Source organism: Gobio gobio, assembly GCF_949357685.1.
Source record: "Gobio gobio genome assembly, chromosome: 4".
NCBI classification, from domain to species: Eukaryota; Metazoa; Chordata; class Actinopteri; order Cypriniformes; family Gobionidae; genus Gobio; species Gobio gobio.
In genome coordinates, this window is record NC_137100.1 from 23907135 (window position 1) to 23925618 (window position 18484).

At 38.8% G+C, this 18484-nt stretch overlaps 1 protein-coding gene across 4 annotated transcripts; it reads left to right on the forward strand.

The window, feature by feature from the left end:
• The first annotated feature begins 3309 nt into the window (after positions 1–3309).
• lcn15 (lipocalin 15) lies at positions 3310–11122 on the forward strand. 4 transcript variants are annotated; one of them, XM_079814710.1, is made up of 7 exons: positions 3310–4376; positions 7279–7418; positions 7567–7643; positions 8093–8203; positions 8291–8392; positions 8652–8676; positions 10336–11122. In XM_079814710.1, exons 1-7 carry the CDS (start codon positions 4275–4277, stop codon positions 10418–10420), a joined length of 642 nt encoding a protein of 213 aa, XP_079670836.1. In that variant the 5' UTR covers positions 3310–4274; the 3' UTR covers positions 10421–11122. The 4 variants fall into 4 exon arrangements, with proteins under 4 accessions (XP_079670836.1, XP_079670835.1, XP_079670834.1 ...); XM_079814709.1 differs by having other exon boundaries at positions 4219–4376; positions 7588–7643; positions 10509–10932; XM_079814708.1 differs by having other exon boundaries at positions 4220–4376; positions 10509–11029.
• The last annotated feature ends 7362 nt before the right edge of the window (positions 11123–18484 follow it).

Consider the following 18484-nt stretch of genomic DNA (forward strand, 5'->3'; position numbering starts at 1 on the left):
AGTGTGGGATGTAGAGCAGGGGTAGGGGAACATATGTCCTGAGAGCCACTGTCCTCCAACCCTGAAAAATACAATTCACCTGCCTATACACTCTAAAAAAAAAAAGGTTCTATATGGCACCAAAAAGGGTTCTTGGCTTGTAATCATAGGGGAACCCTTTTAAGTGCTATATAGCACCAATTTTAGTGCTTCAGTGGTTCTTCACCGGTTCTTTGACTAAGGTGCTATATAGCACCGCTAACTATGGTGCTATATTGCACCGCTACCATATGCAGAATATGTTAAGATATGGTGCTATATAGCACCAAAAGTGGTTCCTCTATGATTACGACTAAGAACCATTTTTGGTGCCATATAGAACTTTTTTTTTTTTTTTTTTTTGAGTGTAGCCTTAGTAATCCTGAATTCATTGATTTGCTGGTTCAAGTGTGTTTGATTAGAGTTGGAGCTAAACTCTGTAGGACAGTGGCCCTCGAGGACAGACCCATGGTGTAGAGGTAAAAACATCAACATATATGGTAAACTGCAATAGAGGGCCTTATGATAATCTGTTCATTTGTTTATCCAATCACTTTTGAAAGTAATGATTTGTACAACTACAACATAATAGACATTAATGACATGCTTGTTAACAGAAAACAATGGTAAGAATAGATCACTGTCAGAAAGTAACTTTTTAAATAAGGGACAATATTTGCCCCCTCAAACAGATTTTCAGGGGCCCTTTTTTTTACCGGTAACACTTTACAATAAGGTGTCATTTGTAAACATTAGTTAATGTATTAAATAACAACAATGAGCAATACCTTTTGTTACAGTATTTATTCATCTTTGTTAATAAAAATACAGTTTTTTATTGTTTGGTCATGTTAGTTCACAGTGCATTAATGGAAACAAATACAACTTGGTTTTAATAATGTATGAGTAAATGTTGCAATTAACTAAAATTAATAAATGCTGTAAAAGTATTGTTCATTCTTAATATATCTAAACTAAATTATTTAACAAGTATGGAGGATATTCAACGAGGGGGAGGGATCAGACAGAGAACCGAGCACATGGCCCAAAATAACAACACACCACATGTGCTCCACAAGACAGGACAGGCATGTGACATTACCCCCTCCTTAAGGAGCGGCTACCAGACGCTCCACAAGAACAGGGCAGGGCCGGGAGGACAGACCAGGGCAGACCGGGAGGGACGGACCAGGGCAGCCTGCAGAGTTTGGGAGGCCAGGACGGCGTGGGCAGAGCAGGTCGTCTGGTCGGCGCGGGCAAGGCGCCTGGGCGGCGCGGGCAGGGCGCCTGGTCGCCGTGGGCAGGGCAGGGTGCCAGGGCGGTGCGAGTAGGGCAGGCCGTCTGGGCGGCGCAGGCAAAGCAAGGCGCCTGTGGCACGGGCAGAGCCGGGAGCCTGTTCGGTGTGGACAGAACCAGGAGCCTGGGCAGCACATCTGGAATGGCAGAGACCACCAGAACTGTATCCACCGGAACAGTCGCGGAGAGAGTCTGTGTCCTCTTCCTCCGTTTCGGAACCACCGAACTTGGGACCACCGGAACTAGGTTCGCCGGAACAGTATCCACCGGAACGGAGACCACCGGAACTGGGACCACCGGAAAAGGGAACACCGGAACAGGGCACACCGGAACAGGGCCCACCGGAACGGTCATCATCTCCCTGGCAGCTCGCTCCTGCAGGCGAGCGAGACCCTCCACCATCGTCTCAAAGGGAACCCCATTATAAGCACTCCTGAGCAGCCAGTCCATGGGCTCGTCGAGTGCATAAAAGAAAAGGTCCTTAAGAGGCCCTTCATTCAACCTTAATCCCTCCGCCGCTCTAAGAATTTCGGCCACGAACTTCCGCAAATCAGCCCCTTGTTGACGGAGGGACATTAGAGACTGAAACCGAAGAATGCATTCGTAGTGGGGGCACGAGACAGTGGGGGCTAATGGGTGAGGTGAAATCTTTCGCCGAGTCCTCGCCATGGTCGGTACGTTATGTTACGTTAAACTTAAAGAAAACGAAGGTGAGGATTCAAGTGTGGGAAGAAGGGAAATTTATTATAAAACAAATATAATCCAAAACAAAAACCCACAAGGGGGAAAACATAACATTAATCAAAACAACAACTTAAAAACAAACATACCAGCGGATCACGGGGAAGGGAGACGTTAGACAACATACCAACAAGGACTGTGAACACAAGGGAACTATTTAAAGGGGAAGAAATCAGGAGGGAACAGGTGGGAGAAATCAAACACTAATCAGATAAAGGGGAGGGATCAGACAGAGACACGAGCACATGGCCCAAAATAACAACACACCACATGTGCTCCACAAGACAGGACAGGCATGTGACAGCAGTGTGATGCTTTGGGCAATGTTATGCTGGGAAACCTTGGGTCCTGCCATCCCTGTGGATGTTTACTTTGACACGTACCACCTACCTAAGCATTGTTGCAGGCCATGTACACCCTTTCATGAAAACGGTATTCCCTGGTGGCTGTGGCCTCTTTCAGCAGGATAATGTGGCCTGCCCCAAAAGCAAAAATGGTTCAGGAATGGTTTCCAAATTCCCCAGATCTCAATCCAATTGAGCCTCTGTGGGATGTACTGAACAAACAAGCCCGAACCATGGAGGCCCCACCTCACAACTTACAGGACCTAAAGGATCTTCTACTAACATATTGGTGTCAGATACACCTTCAGGGGTCTAGTGGAGTCCATGGCTCGATGGGTCAGGGCTGTTTTGGTGGCATATATTAGGATATATGTTACATCCCCATTCCCCACCCCAACTCCTTACTTCCTATTGTTTCTATCCCAGCCAGGAATAGGGGGGAGTACTGGGTTCAGGCCAAATTCCTGGCTCGGAGCCCTCCCTTGGACAGCACACCAAATATACTCAAATATGATTTGATTGTATGTAAGTGTGAACTCATGAAATTACTAGAGGCTTCCAGCTGTTGTTTGAAGTGTTTGTATTATTTTAAAGGTCCTGTTCTTCGTGATCCCATTTTTCAAACTTTAGTTAGTGTGTAATGTTGCTGTTAGAGCATAAATAATACCTGTAAAATTATAAAGCTCAAAGTTCAATGCCAAGCGAGATATTTTATTTAACAGAAGTTCCCTTTCAAAGCCTACAGCGAACGGCCGGTTTGGACTACATCCCTGTACATCCTGCTTTAATGACGTCACTAGAACAGTTTGTTGACTAACCTCCGCCCACAAGAATACGCAAAAAAGGGGGCATGGTCTTGTTGCACTCCCACGTGGAGAAGAGGAAGTGTTGCGTTCAAGGTTGCATTTGTACTGTGTGTTTGTCGCCATGCCGTCCAGACGCTGTTATTTTCATCCCGGAGTCAAATCACCTTTGTTTGGCCTTCAGGGACGCTGTACTTTGAGCGCATGCATCTCCCCGTTATGGTAAGAGGCGTGACCTTTCCGGGCAACGTGTGCTAAGCTGCTGTCGAATCACAACACGGGAACCGCTGGCACAATCAGAACTCGTTACGTATTTCTGAAGGAGGGACTTCATAGAATAAGGAAATCCTCAAGACGTTTTTAGGACAGTGAAAACAGCAGTATACAGGATAGTAACACAATTTAAAAATACTGTGTTTTTTTTACACGCGAAACATTAACACGTTATATTGCACACTGTAAATGCAATCAAAGCTTCAAAAAATCAGGAAAAACGGGACCTTTGAAGAATGTGCATAAAGTTATTATGCACTGCCTGAAAAGCAGACATATTCAGGGATATTCAGAGATCTCTAAGTCTGTGTGCATCAGTGTACACTAGAGTAATGTAGAGATTGGTGTCGTAACGTTTGTGTTGGGCCAGTGTAAGTCAAAGTCCAGGGTCACCTTACACCCACAGTCTTTCCCCGTAGAACAACATTTAAAGCAGAGATGTCCAAAGATTGTTTTTAAAAAAGCATTACGTGGAAATTGTCAATGTCCTTAAATGTTTACAACTTTTGCACCAGTGTAATGTCTGACAAATATGTTTTGTAATCCTCTGTATTATACCAATATGATTCTCTTCTGACAGATTCTCTAGCATATACAAATTCTGGCTGTTTTAAAAGTCTGCATTACTGGTCTCCAGTTAACTGGAATATGACGGTACATGTGTGTATAGGGGCTGGGCTCCTGTCCTTCACAAACATTGCCTTGCTGTTGGCAAATATAAACCTAGGAGTTTCCCCAATGCTTCTCTGATATGTCATTTAGTTTTGCATTTCCATACAGAGGTGTGTGAACTTTCAGCATGACTCTGGCTTTAGCACTTTTGCTTTGTATGTTTTTGGGGACGCATGGTTTCAACAAACAGCATCCTATTGAACCTCAGCCCAACTTTGATCTGGAGAAAGTGAGTATGATTTTTCAGTTTTGGGGGTTTTGCAGATTCTTAGGGTTAGTAGTTTAAGCATTGAATGCATGTTTTTCCTTTAATAGCAAAGACATTTCCGATTAATATGTTCATTGCATTATGTTTGTTTCAAACGGTGAAGAGGCCGAACTGCAGTGGGTTATCAGTGTCACATATCACAATAGTTTACTTAAAGCATGGAGCATGGTTCATAAGCTTACACTGTCAGAAAACATGTGCAAGAATTGTACCTTTAGGGTTACAACAGCTTTCACCCAGTACAACATGTTCCTGGATCAACATCTTTGTTGATCCATTCCAATCAACCAATTAGATTTGAGGGACAAGTTTACAGTTTATGACAAGTTTAGGCTTACAACCAGGGTTAGGTGCTTCTACATGTGTATTATACACCAATCATTTCCCTCTGATTTTAGAGATAATTTATGGGTACACTCTGAAAAAAAAGGTACAAAAGCTGTCACTGGGACGGTACCCTTCAAAAAGGTTCTAATATGTACCATTTAGATACTAATATGTACACTTTTGGAACTAATATGTACGCTTTTGGAACCAATATGAACCTTTGAGGGACCAACATGCACTCTTTAGGTGTACCTTTTGAAAAGGTACCGCCCCAGTGACATCTTTTGTACCTTTTTGTTTTAAGAGTGTAGGGCTAGGGATATGACTTACATTTTTGGACAGGAATGTTGTTCCAGTATCAAAAAAAATATATCTTGATCATGTCTGTCTTGACAAAATCACTGTGACTTTTTTACCTTATTTACCCCTAAAAGGTGTAGTACCTTAGAGTAGTTATATCTACCCTTAAGTAAGTTCCTTTTAATGGTATTGCCCCAGAGACTAAATGTTGTGTCCCTAAAGGTATTTGCACTTTTTAAGAGAGTATACATTTATTTATACCAGAATGAAAATTAGTGGTTTTGATGTATATTGAACAGATGCTGTGAAAAAGTATTCATAATTCCTGCTATAATTGGTGATATGAGTTAGCTATTTTTACAGAAAAAATGAGCTTAAAGGGATAGTTCACCCAAAAATGAAAATTCCGTCACCATTTACTCACCCTCATGTCATTCCAAACCTGTAAGACTTTCGTACATCTTCCACTGCATGAAAACACTGAAATCCGGCACTATCCGGGCATGGTATACTCCTGTGTAATTTGATGTTTACCGGATGTATGTGGGAAAAAGCAGATCAGAGTAACACGGAACAGTATATTTCCAGAAAAACCCGGAAACCTCACGTATGCGGACGTATACAGGAATCCGTGAAATTTCACGGACATATACAGCTGAAACACTGCTGGGTGTGCTAGGACTGAAGACTGTTAGGTGTGAAGAAGACCTTTCATATGTTAATGACTGACACTAGGTCCTGGCTGTTCTCAGAGGGAGGGGGGAGGACTTCAGGATTGAGAATTATCTCTGGTCTACTGTAGGCTACAGCAAACAAGCTTTTTGCACAGAAAAAAAGAATTCTTAAGGCCCTGAAACACTAAACTGAACTAGCAATGACTAAAGCCGACTGTGGGGTTGGTTCACGTTGCCTGGGTCTGGGCCAAACCATCAGAATGGTGTGTCAGGGCCTTAAAACCACTGCATGAAAAGAGTCTCTTAATCAAATATTTTTTGTAAAAACAGTACAAAATAAAAACCCTGTCTGAACATATACGTTCACAAAACGGTTTTGGGAGTGGTTTTAAAAAAAACAACCAATCCAGTTTGAGATGAAGGACCAATAGGGGATGGAAGGCAAAGCTGTTTAGAGGTGTGAAAATGTCTCCTGGGAAAAAACTTGATGGGATTATTTGCCATGGCAACAAATGGCTGTAGCATGGGAGTATACGGCCACAACATACATCCGATTTGGTTCCATTTCGGATGTATACGGACATATACGGATCCATGGAATTTGACCTATCCGGCCAGTATACTCCTGGATTCTTCCGAATTTCAGCAGTGTTCCTGGTCCGGATACACCTTTTTTCATGCAGTGTTCGGAACACGAGGAAGATAGATTTTTGAGGCGTCAAAGTGGTAGTTGCGTAGCTGTCAATGGAGGGACAGAAATCGCTCCGATTTCATTAATGAATTGACAAAATGTACGTTTTTTGTGAACTAACCCTTTAACATTAAAGTACTACATTGTGTCAGCTTCTCTTTGTGCCACATTACATTTTGTTAGAAAATCCACAGACACTAGTAATAAGAAATAATATAATAATACCATTCGGTAGCACCTTACAATACGTTCTCATTAACCAAACCATCACATCTTTCAAGAAGCAGCTGAAGACTCACCTCCCCACCCTCTAAACCAATACACTAGGCAGTTACTATTTTGGTTACACTTTATTTTAAGGTGACGCCGTTACATTGTATTTACTCAAATAAGTACTGAGTAATATTAATTAACTACTTACTATAATACTCTGTAGTAAGTATTTAAATGTACTTACTATAGAGATATGGTTAGGGTTAGGGTTAGGGTTTAGGTTTAGGGTTAGTTACTTGTAATTATGCATAATTTACAGTTATTACTATAGTAAGTACATATAATAACGTGTAACTATGTCACCTTAAAATAAAGTGTTACCCTTATTTTAATAATGTATTAATTAATGTTGAAATTAACATGAACTTATATTAATAAATGCTGTTGTTTGTCAAGTATTTGTCATGATCAATTCATTGTATCGTAATTAATGATGTTAACAAATGGAACCACGTTGTAAAGTAAAGCAAGTTCTTTTTCAGACACTGTATTTTTTAATAATAGTAATTATGTAGGCTATATAACCATCACCTGGTACTACAGAACCCTTGGAAAACGTAGTAAACTGCAAACCCTTTTTACTTCCTTTTACTGTCAGTTTTCAGGTGAATGGTACCGTATTGGACTTGCAGATGAGACAGAGCTGTTTGCAAGGTTTAAAAATCAGCTGAGGGTTTCTAAAGGTCTTCTGGAACCAGATGTCAATGGAAATGTGAACCTGACCATGTGGACCATAAGGTGCATCATTTTGGACAAGATATTGGTTCATATTTACATTATCACACCATCTCGAATAACAAAGGGAAAACATATGGTGATGGGAAAATAAGGTTAAACATAATATTTGAGCTCTGCGCTAACAATCTGTATATATTTGAACTAACAGACCATATGGATGCTCCGTCAGTGTTTATTCATACGAGAAGACAGATGTTCCTGGAGAGTTCACTTACTTTAGCAAAAGTAAGCTCTCATTTCCTTTCTCTATCTTCATCCTCCGCATTTCTTATCACATGAAGGCATTATTCACTGACATCATTCAATTTGAATCAATTGCACACCTTCATCAAATCTACCAGAAAAATAACAAAAGATTTCTTAGTATTTATTATACAGCATTTTGAGAATAAAGTGAACAATTGAATCAAATTAAACAGAATTGTAAAAAGTGATCATCTGAAATTGTTACCTTAAAAAAAAAATCTACCTTATTTAACCCATAACAAGTTTTGTTGGTATAAATGTATGTATTTAGATTGATTCAGTGATATTAAATAATATTTTAATAAAAATTGTAGGCTACAATTTTTTTTCAGTATAAGTTTTAGCTGCATATACTGTATAAACACAAAAAGATAATTTATAAATCCCTTCATTTAAAATTAACATGATATGTCTGACATTTCGTTAAGGGCACAAGATAACAAAAGACATCACGATAGTGGAGACCAATTACACTGATTATAGTTTGGTCCTTAAATACAAGAACATGGACAAAGAATACACGCAAGTAGCTCTTTATGGTAAGTCTAAACTGATGATGTAAAAGATATGTCACCTATGCTGTTTTGGGCATATTGATGAAGCATGCTAATACATTGCTCCCATAGGACGGTCATCCATACTAAGACCAGATCTAATTGAGAAATTCAGATCCTTTGCTTTATCTCTGGGCTTTTCTGAGGAGGCCATTGTCGCCCCAACAGATATTGGTAAGTTTGCATGTTAATATAACATAAACTGTTTATGTCAGACTGAGGCTAATGTTTAATGTTTATGTGACCTTAAATAGGGCCTCTAAAGTTTGCTGAATCAACAAAACACCATGCACACACAGAACAAACATGTTACTCATAACAGGAACCGTTCTCAGAAATTGATCTAGCCTACTTTTTTACATATTAAAACATTGCTCTAGCCTACGATTATACATTAATTTGTTGGTTTGTAATGCATTTTTTATGTTTTTAGATCCCTGCCCTATCCTAGAACCAAGGTATGTATTTACTACTTCCTCATATATATGAGAGGCTGGGGCTAGTTGTCTGTATAGAGATATGCCTACAAAAAGCAAAACATTCCACCGTTATTGCTCATAAAATAGGAAGTTTAAATAGTTAATTTACAGTGGGGTACACAAAAAAATGGTGCTATATGGCAGTAAAAGTGGTTCTTTGGCTCGTAATCATAGGGGAACCACTTTAAGTGCTGTATAGCACCAAATCTTGGTGCTTCAGCGGTTCTTCACTGGTTCTTTGGAATGACTGAGGTGCTATAGCACCGCTACCATATACAGAACCTGTTAAGATATGGTGCTATATAGCACCAAAAGTGGTTTCCCTATGATTACGAGCCAAGAACCACTTTTAGTGCCATATAGCACCATTTTTTTAGAGTGTATGTTGTCATACTTGACTGGTAAACCTGTGTATTAGTGATGGAGATTTTCTGCTATTACATCCTTACGCCAGTAGATGGCAACAAGTGACCGCCTTTATGAGTGAATCAATAAATCAAATGATTCGTTCAAACATACTGATTCATTCAGAAACGAAACACCACTTTGTGCCCTATTTTAACGATCTGAGCGCATGGTCTGAAGCACATGGCGCAGGTGCCCTTAACATGTCTAAATCCACTTTTGCTAGTTTAACAACGGGGGGGGGAAAAAACGGTTGGCCGCAGGCGCATGATCCAAAAGGGTTGTACCTAGTCTCTTAATGAGTCATGTTTCTGGCGTAAGGTGCAGTATACTAATCAGAGTCTCATCTCCCATTTCCTTTAAAAGCCAGTTGCGCTTGCACCATGGCAGATTCGCTAAATGCGGAATTTGCAAGTGGAAAGACTGAACGCTTCTCCAGAGAGGAATGCTTTTATTTTTAATATTTACAAATGTTTGTGTGCTTCTGCGCATCCCTGTGCGTGTAATAAGCAGAGTGTAGGCTACACAAGTTGTGCACTTGCCCATAGGCGCATATTACTAACGTGCCCTTTAAATAACACAAATAATAGTGCACTATTTATTTTAGACCAGTCTTTTGTTGGTCAAGGGCGCAGTCATTTTCAGTTGCCTCAAAATAGCGACACGCCAACAATGCGCCTGAACACACCTCGTTTTCGAACCAGCACGCCCATGGGCGAACAGATGGGCGCGAGTCGCATCGCACCGGGTGATAGGACCCTTTGTGTTGCTCATAGACAAGTTAAAGGTTGATTCTGATGTTTGGTAGTTGGAATTATACGTGTTTGCTGGGCAAAAAACAAGTAGGCCTAACCGGTAATATATTGTGTATAAAATGTAAGTTACTCAATATTAAAGTCTTATCTATTGTACTATTTAATAAAAGCAATATTACACTGGCAATTATGCTGGTCTGAATATCAGCACGTGGCCTCTCTATAGCTAAATCGAAGTAGGCTATTGTCTACGCTGTTATTCGGAACAACATGTTTTGAAATCGATGTTTAAAACCAACATACAACACTACTATAGAAACACGTTAGTGTAGCTGATGTTTCAAAACCTTGTGACAACTAGCCTCAGTCTCCCAGTTGTTGAAATACATGAGTCTATGTGACGTTGTTGATGTAAAACCCAATAAAAAGCCTTGTTTTATCAAATCTAAAATATACACCACTGTTCACTCACCTGCAGGAATACAGCAGAATTCCGAGAGGACAAATCTGCACAAACTGTTAATCAGTCAGTCTTTGCTACTGAGAATCTTTCCAAAGTGTGATTGTACAGGATGTTTTAATTTTTTTTTTTTTTATATCGGTAAAACACACGAACTTTATAACTAATTGTATACTTTCACCATCTTTCAGCCAGCCGTGGAGTCAGACCTTGGGTAACATATATTCAGTTTTGTTACACATTTGGGGAACATTGTTTGCTTTAACCCAAACAATCATTGGAGAAATGCAACAATATAACATCAATATAACGCAGCTTGTGCTACAATTGTAAAACCAGCAGGGGGAGCTGTTGTATCTAGCCAGCATCACTGTTAACCTCTGTTCCACCTGGCACTGGTGTTTACTAACAGTCGGTGCTACTGATAATGGACATGCATTAGTGTGGTTGCTTGCTTAATGTTTACAGAACATTTGTGTTAAATCATTGTGATCATTTTACAATTGCACTGTATTTTCTAAATGAGCAATAACATGTTTTTTTTGTTTTTGTTTTTTGCAATTAAACAAAACATATAGGCCTTCTTTTAATGTTCCAAATAAATAAGCAAAATGTACATTTGCATTTTCAAGAGTTTTTTTTTTTTTTACGAAACAATTATTATGCTCAACAAGGCTGCATTTATTTGAATAAAAATACAACAGTAATATTGTAAAATATAATTATAAATTAAAATATCTGTTATATTTTAATGTCATTTATTCCTGTGACGCCAAAGCTGAATGTTCAGCAGCCATACAGTCTTGTGTCACATGATCCTTCAGAAATCATTCTAATATGTTGATTTGGTGCTAATAATTTGTATTATCAATGTTGTGTTTATATAAAATTATTTGATTATATATATATATATATGACAGTACTAATCAAAAGTTTGGAAACATAACACATTTAATGTTTTTGAAAGAAGACTCTTATGCTCACCAAGCCTGCATTTATTTGATCAAAAATACATATAAAAAAACTGTAATATTGTGAAATATTATTACATTTTAAAATAATGGTTTTCTATTTTAATATACTTTAAAATATAATATATTTCTGCTTTCAGCATCATTACTCCAGTCTTCAGTGTCACATGATCCTTCAGAAATCATTCTAATATGATGATTTATTATCAATGTTGGAAAAAGTAGTGCGGCTTAATATTTTTTTATAACCTGTGATACTTTTTTAAGGATTCTTTGATGAATAAAAAGTAAAAAGAAAAAAGAAAAAAAAAGAACAGCATTTATTTAAAATAGAAATATTTTTTACTGAATTATTTTTTTTTAAAGAAATTAATACTTTTATTCAGCAAGGATGTGTTCAATTGATAAAAGGAGATAGCAAAGATTTATATTAGAAAATATTTCTATTTTGAATAAATGCTGTTCTTTTTTAATTGTTATTCATCAATTCATCTTTAAAAAGTATTACAGTTCCAAAAAAAATATTAAGCAGCACAACTGTTTCCAACATTGATAATAACTGTGTATCAAATCAACATATTATAATTATTTCTGCAGGGTCAGTGACACTGAAGACTGGAGTAATGGCTGATAAAAAATTCAGCTTTGCATCACAGAAATAAATTATATCTTAAAGTATATTAAAATGGAAAACCATTATTTTAAATTGTAACAATATATTGTGTGTGTGCATATATATATATATATATATATATATATATATACATAATAATAAATAATATATAGCCTACTGTACATAATAAAAACAATGGTTATGTTGTTAATGGTTAATGGTGTCAAATTATATTGTAAAATAGAGCCAATTAATCAGTCTTTCAATTAGTAAATCAATCAATCAATTAACTAGGTCCTGAAAAGCATTCCTCTACTATCATCACTTGTCAGCAACAAATGATGCGTGGCTTAGTTTGGGCCTTTGTCTGTCACCATATACCCCTCTTTGGGGTCCTCCATCCCTTTCTACTCCTTCCCCCCCTTTACATGTCCCTCCCCCACTCTCCACTTTCACCCAATTACCCCCCTCCTTCCCTCCCTATCAGACTGCTCCCCCACCCCTTTTTACGGAGTGCCATTATGCTGCGGTGGGTGAAGGGAAGAGGGGGATAACAATGAAGATAAAGAAAGCATGCGGTTAGAGGCTTGTGAATGGCTCCATTCAGCAAAGCAAGCCAAACAGAAAAGCAGCTCTGCTCTCCCAAACCCAGAAGTTTCTCTTAGTACAACTGGGTCTTTATCTTCCGTAATTATTTGCTAGTGTATACATACATACATACATACATACATACATACGCAAGCAGGCACACTTACTGTAGCACGCACATACAGAAAGCCATACAGTATATCAGTGAATGGTTAATGTCATAGGATGATGGATGGTAATTTAACATCATTATAACGCTGTCATTTAACATGTGACACCACTATTATGGAGCAAAACACAAATTAGACCTCCAGTTAAATTGATAGTTCAACCAAATTGTGTCATAATTTACTCACTATATCAGGTCACTCCAAACCTGTATGGACACAAAGGAAGATATTTTGATAAATGTCTTAGTTTTTTTTTTTTGTTCATGTTATAAAGGTTAGTTGTTTTGGACCCCGTTGACTTCTATAGACAAAAGCTGTTATTTTCTGTCGGGCAGAAGAAAGAAAAATCATACAGGTTTGGAACAACATAAGTGTAAGTAAAGGATGACAGAACTTTCTTTTCTTTGTGTGTGGGGGGAGGGGGGGGGTGGACGGTGAAAAAGGTTTCACTGATGAACTTGGATCTGATTTCTCTCAATGGATATTTCTGAAACAATCATGTCCCTGAAGTATTAGCTGTCACTAATAAGAAGGGCTACATTTTTGCATATACCAAATGTTTCATATTATTTTAAAGGTGCATAACCTCTGTGCCATCTCAAAACTGCATCGTTGAAAAGCATTGGTGCCAAAACATCATCTTTGCCATTCAATATTGGCTATATATGATTTTAAGCATGCTTTTGCATATGTTTTACTCACCCAAACACTGGGGGGGGGGGGGGGGGGGGGGGACTCCAAGCACACAAATTTCTGTGGTTTTAAATTACTTAACAGAAACATTTTTGTCTGCGGTGCCATTCATGAAATCTATCGCTTTGCTCATGGCCTCTCCGCCTGTTACCTCACAGATGTGTAACCCCATCTGATTGTGTCTGTGCTTATTAATCAAAACGAAACACTCAGACACACACACACACACACTCTGGGCCAAACTGTGTGTCAGTATTTGGAGAAAAGAGGCTCCATATGGGCACTCCTGCATCTCTTTTCTGTGCTGGCAGCCAGGCAGATGTCACATGGTCTAACAGGTCACCGTGCACAGACATAAGACGAATAGCTGTGCAGTACAGACTGCATGGGGCCCCTCAGCCGTCTGCCAACAGAGTCCCTCGGTTCACCCCACTCCCCACCACACACACACTATACACATAGATATTTCATGCTAGTTTTGTTATGTATTACCACTCCCTAGTTTCTATTTATCAATATCGATGCAATATTTTTGCTCTTATAAGGTAATCTTGTTTTTGTTTTTTATGTTATTTTGTATTGTTTGTGAGTGCATGCCCTACATATGAAAACGCAAACAAGGTCTTGAAGCAAAATGATTGAATATATATTGCAATTACAATGCAGTAGTGGCCAAAAGTGATGTCTGGAGGGGATATTTGTCTTTAATGACTGTACAAGTTAAACCATCAAAATATGAGTAAAATATATATTTTTAAAATTATAAATATGAAGGAAGGAACAAAACACTACACTTAGTTAAGGTATTTATCAGACAAAATTATTATTAAAAAAAACCCTGTAGCTGTAGTTTGACAATGCAAAAAAGTCATAGAAAAACAAAATGCTCACAGGAATATGCATACTTTGACAACATCAGTTTTGCATGTGTTCATAATTTCTTTAAATAACAGCCTGGCCAAAAATTATAAGCACAATTTGCGTTATCACAAATAAAACAATTGACCCCAAGCACAACTACACAATATGCTTACAAAATCTTTAACAAAATGTTTGTAATATTTGAATAAAGGGTGGCCACTACTGTATATTGTATATACAATGGCAGGGTATTTGGACATTTCATCTACGCTTACGTAGATGAAAGTGTAGAATGCCAGAAAGAAGAAAATATCAAACCAATTGGCATTTATTTATATTTATATGTTTATATTAATGATAAGAACACATTTCAAACAGCATTTTACAAATATAATTTTAATGTTTTAAACTATAAAATATAAAACCAAAGATCATTTTGTTGTTATTTGTGGCAGTTGACATGAAATGCTGTTGGAAAGATGGCCTTTGGCATGATATATATCTAAATTGTTAATTTTTTTTAATAATTAGTAATTATTATGCATGCACTTTTTATGACTTCATATTGATTTATTGACTACATGGGATATTTGCACTTTTAATTCCGCATAAATTAAAATGAAAATCAACTAATACATTTGTAAAATTAGTAAAACTAGTAAAAATAAACTTGAGAAAATTATTTTATATTAACAGTTATTTATAACCTTAATATACACTGCCGTTCAAAAGTTTGGGATGTAGATTTTTTCATGTTTGTGAAAGAAGTCTCATGCTCAGCAAGGCTGCATTCATTTGATTTATTTACAGAAAAACCTGTAATATTGTGAAATATTATTACAATTTAAAATAACTGTTTTCTATTTGAATATCTTCTTTTAACGCAATTTATTTCTGTGATGGCAAAGCTGAATATTCAGCATCATTACATGATGCGTGTCACATGATCCTTCAGAAATCCTTTTAATATGCCGATTTTCATTTCTGAATATTATCAATGTTGAAAACAGTCCTCAGAATTCTTTGATGAATAGAAAGTTATTTTTATTTTCTCAGTGTAAACTACAAAAACACAAATTTGTGAAAAAGGTGACGTCATGTGCACGTGTTCAGTCTATACGCACATTGGGCCCTATTTTAACGATCTGAAACGCAAGTGTCAAAGCGCGAACCGCAAGTAACTTTGTGGGCGGGTCTCGGCGCTGTTGCTATTTTCCCGGCGGGATAAATGGTTCTTGCGCCCGGCGCAAATCTAAAATGGGTTGGTCTGAAGTAGCTTCATTATTCATAGGTGTGGTTTAGGCGTAACGTGAATAAACCAATCCGAGCGTCATCCAACATTCCCTTTAAAAGCAGGTGCGCAAGTTCCATTATGGATTGCTATTATTATGGCGTATTTACCAGGCGCACGCCAGGAGCGGTTCACAGCCGAGGAGACTGATGTTCTTGTAAGAGCAGTGAAAGACAGAGAAGGGAAGTTGTAATGTTGTACATTATGGTAAAGGTGATTTCACAGTCTTTTTTTTTTTTCAGTCTTTCAGTTTTTTCAGTTTTTCAGTCGATTTTTTTTCCTGGTTCTTGACGGACAAACCAATTTGTCAGATGTCCTTATATACATATATGTCTTGCCACTATTGGGCAAACAGGTCTTATCCTTAATTATTACAATTAGCCTGAATCATTTGTAAGCTAGATTTATGCCTATTTGTTCACATCTTCGTGGCACACCACAATGATTTCCGTCATCTCATGTGTTAATATTTTTTTAGTGTAACAATTTATGATTTGCAAAAATAACTGTTGCATCTGTGTAGATTACATGAGCAAAGTGTATGCGCGTTGTGCACGCTATACATTGCGCCCTTAAAATAGCATAATGAACAACGCGCAACGCGCCACTGACTTTAGACTATGGGCCCTATCTTGCACCCAGCGCAATTGACTTTGTACACCGACGCATGTGTCATTCCTATTTTGCACCCGCGCAAAGCGCGCTTTTCCCTCCACAGAAGCACGTCGCTAAACTAGTGAATGAACTTGCGCTACCTGGGCGGTTCAGCGCAAAAAAGGAGGCGTGTTCCGGCGCAAACAATCCCTGGTGCTATTTTGCTGTTCCATTAAACAATTGCGCCACTGACCAGAAAAAACCTAGTCTAAAGTCAGTGGCGCGTTGCGCGTTGTTCATTATGCTATTTTAAGGGCGCATGCTTGACCATAATGTATAGCGTGCACAACGCGCATACACTTTGCTCATGTAATCTACACAGATGCAACAGTTATTTTTGCAAATCATAAATTGTTACACTAAAAAAATATTAACACATGAGATGACGGAAATCATTGGGGTGTGCCACGAAGATGTGAAAAAAATAGGCATAAATCTAGCTTACAAATGATTCAGGCTAATTGTAATAATTAAGGATAAGACCTGTTTGCCCAATAGTGGCAAGACATATATGTATATAAGGACATCTGACAAATTGGTTTGTCCGTCAAGAACCAGGAAAAAAAATCGACTGAAAAACTGAAAAAACTGAAAGACTGAAAAAAAAAAGACTGTGAAATCACCTTTACCATAATGTACAACATTACAACTTCACTTCTCTGTCTTTCACTGCTCTTACAAGAACATCAGTCTCCTCGGCTGTGAACCGCTCCTGGCGTGCGCCTGGTAAATACGCCATAATAATAGCAATCCATAATGGAACTTGCGCACCTGCTTTTAAAGGGAATGTTGGGTGACGCTCGGATTGGTTTATTCACGTTACGCCCAAACCACACCTATGAATAATGAAGCTACTTCAGACCAACCCATTTTAGATTTGCGCCGGGCGCAAGAGCCATTTATCCCGCCGGGAAAATAGCAACAGCGCCGAGACCCGCCCACAAAGTTACTTGCGCTTCACGCTTTGACACTTGCGTTTCAGATCGTTAAAATAGGGCCCTAGGTTTTTTCTGGTCAGTGGCGCAATTGTTTAATGGAATGGCAAAATAGCACCAGGGATTGTTTGCGCCGGAACACGCCTCCTTTTTTGCGCTGAACCGCCCAGGGAGCGCAAGTGCATTCACTAGTTTAGCGACGTGCTTCTGTGGAGGGAAAAGCGCGCTTTGCGCGGGTGCAAAATAGGAATGACACATGCGTCGGTGTACAAAGTCAATTGCGCTGGGTGCAAGATAGGGCCCGTAGTGTTTCTTTACAAAGTGACATTGTTTCTTTCCGTTTTTAGTACATTGTTGTCGTGTAAACGTCAACTTAAACCTTGATGTTTATTAAAAGAAAGTTGTCAGAGCATGTTCATAGTTAATTTAATATTTAGTTCATAGTTCATAGTTAATTTAAGTTAATCACATAGTTAATTTAAATTTTAATGTGCTACACCTGTGGTTACTCTGCTACCTGTTTGACTTCATATATCTGTACGCTATATCTACAGTATATGCCACTTGCTTTGATATTGTGACTCATTATCGAATGCAATAAAACCTCTGTTTGAGTATGAAACAAGCATACAGTCTAAAACTACACACAATTGCATGTCGAGGCCGACACGCATGCAAGTGCATACACATAAACACCCAGCTTTCTCAGGCCAGAAGGGTTGGATCATGGTTACTTTCTTTACACACCTTTGAACATCCCTTTTCAGGACTTGGTGTGAAATGGATTTGAATGAGAAAGAGGAGGTCAGGAGAGGAGGTGTGGAGGCTAGGGGAGGGGAAGGACGAAAGGAACAGGGTGGGAAACCGACAGGAGGGAAGAAGAAAAGGAGGTAGACGGATTTTCCATTTGTAAAAAAAAAAAAACAGGGCCACTGGTTATTGAGTTGCACGAGAAGGATCTTCCTTTCTCTTTCTGTTCTCTCCAGCCTTCTCCCTTGCTTGTCCCCTCTCTCATTACCATAGCAGCTGCAGAGCTGTGCGTGTGTGTGTGTGTGTGTGTGAGTGTGTGTGAAGGGAGGGGGTCCGGGTCGGGCAGTGTGACTTAGGCAGGGGCTCCCGTCAATGGTGGGCCGTCTGGGGAATGAATAGAGGCGCACAGAGTTGAACTGGGCCAACAAAAGAGAAGAGCAGAGAAGAATAGGCGAGTGAATGGGGCGGCTTGTCACTGCGAGCTAGAGCACACAAAATGGAGTGAAATAGTGAAAGAAAGTTAAAAGGAGCAGAGGGCATGCAAGGATTGGCCTGGCCACCTGTCTCTCTCGCTATCTGTCTTTTGCCCCTTCTGTCAATGGAGAGACTAAAAGTTGGGCAGAAAAATGCAATGTAGTATG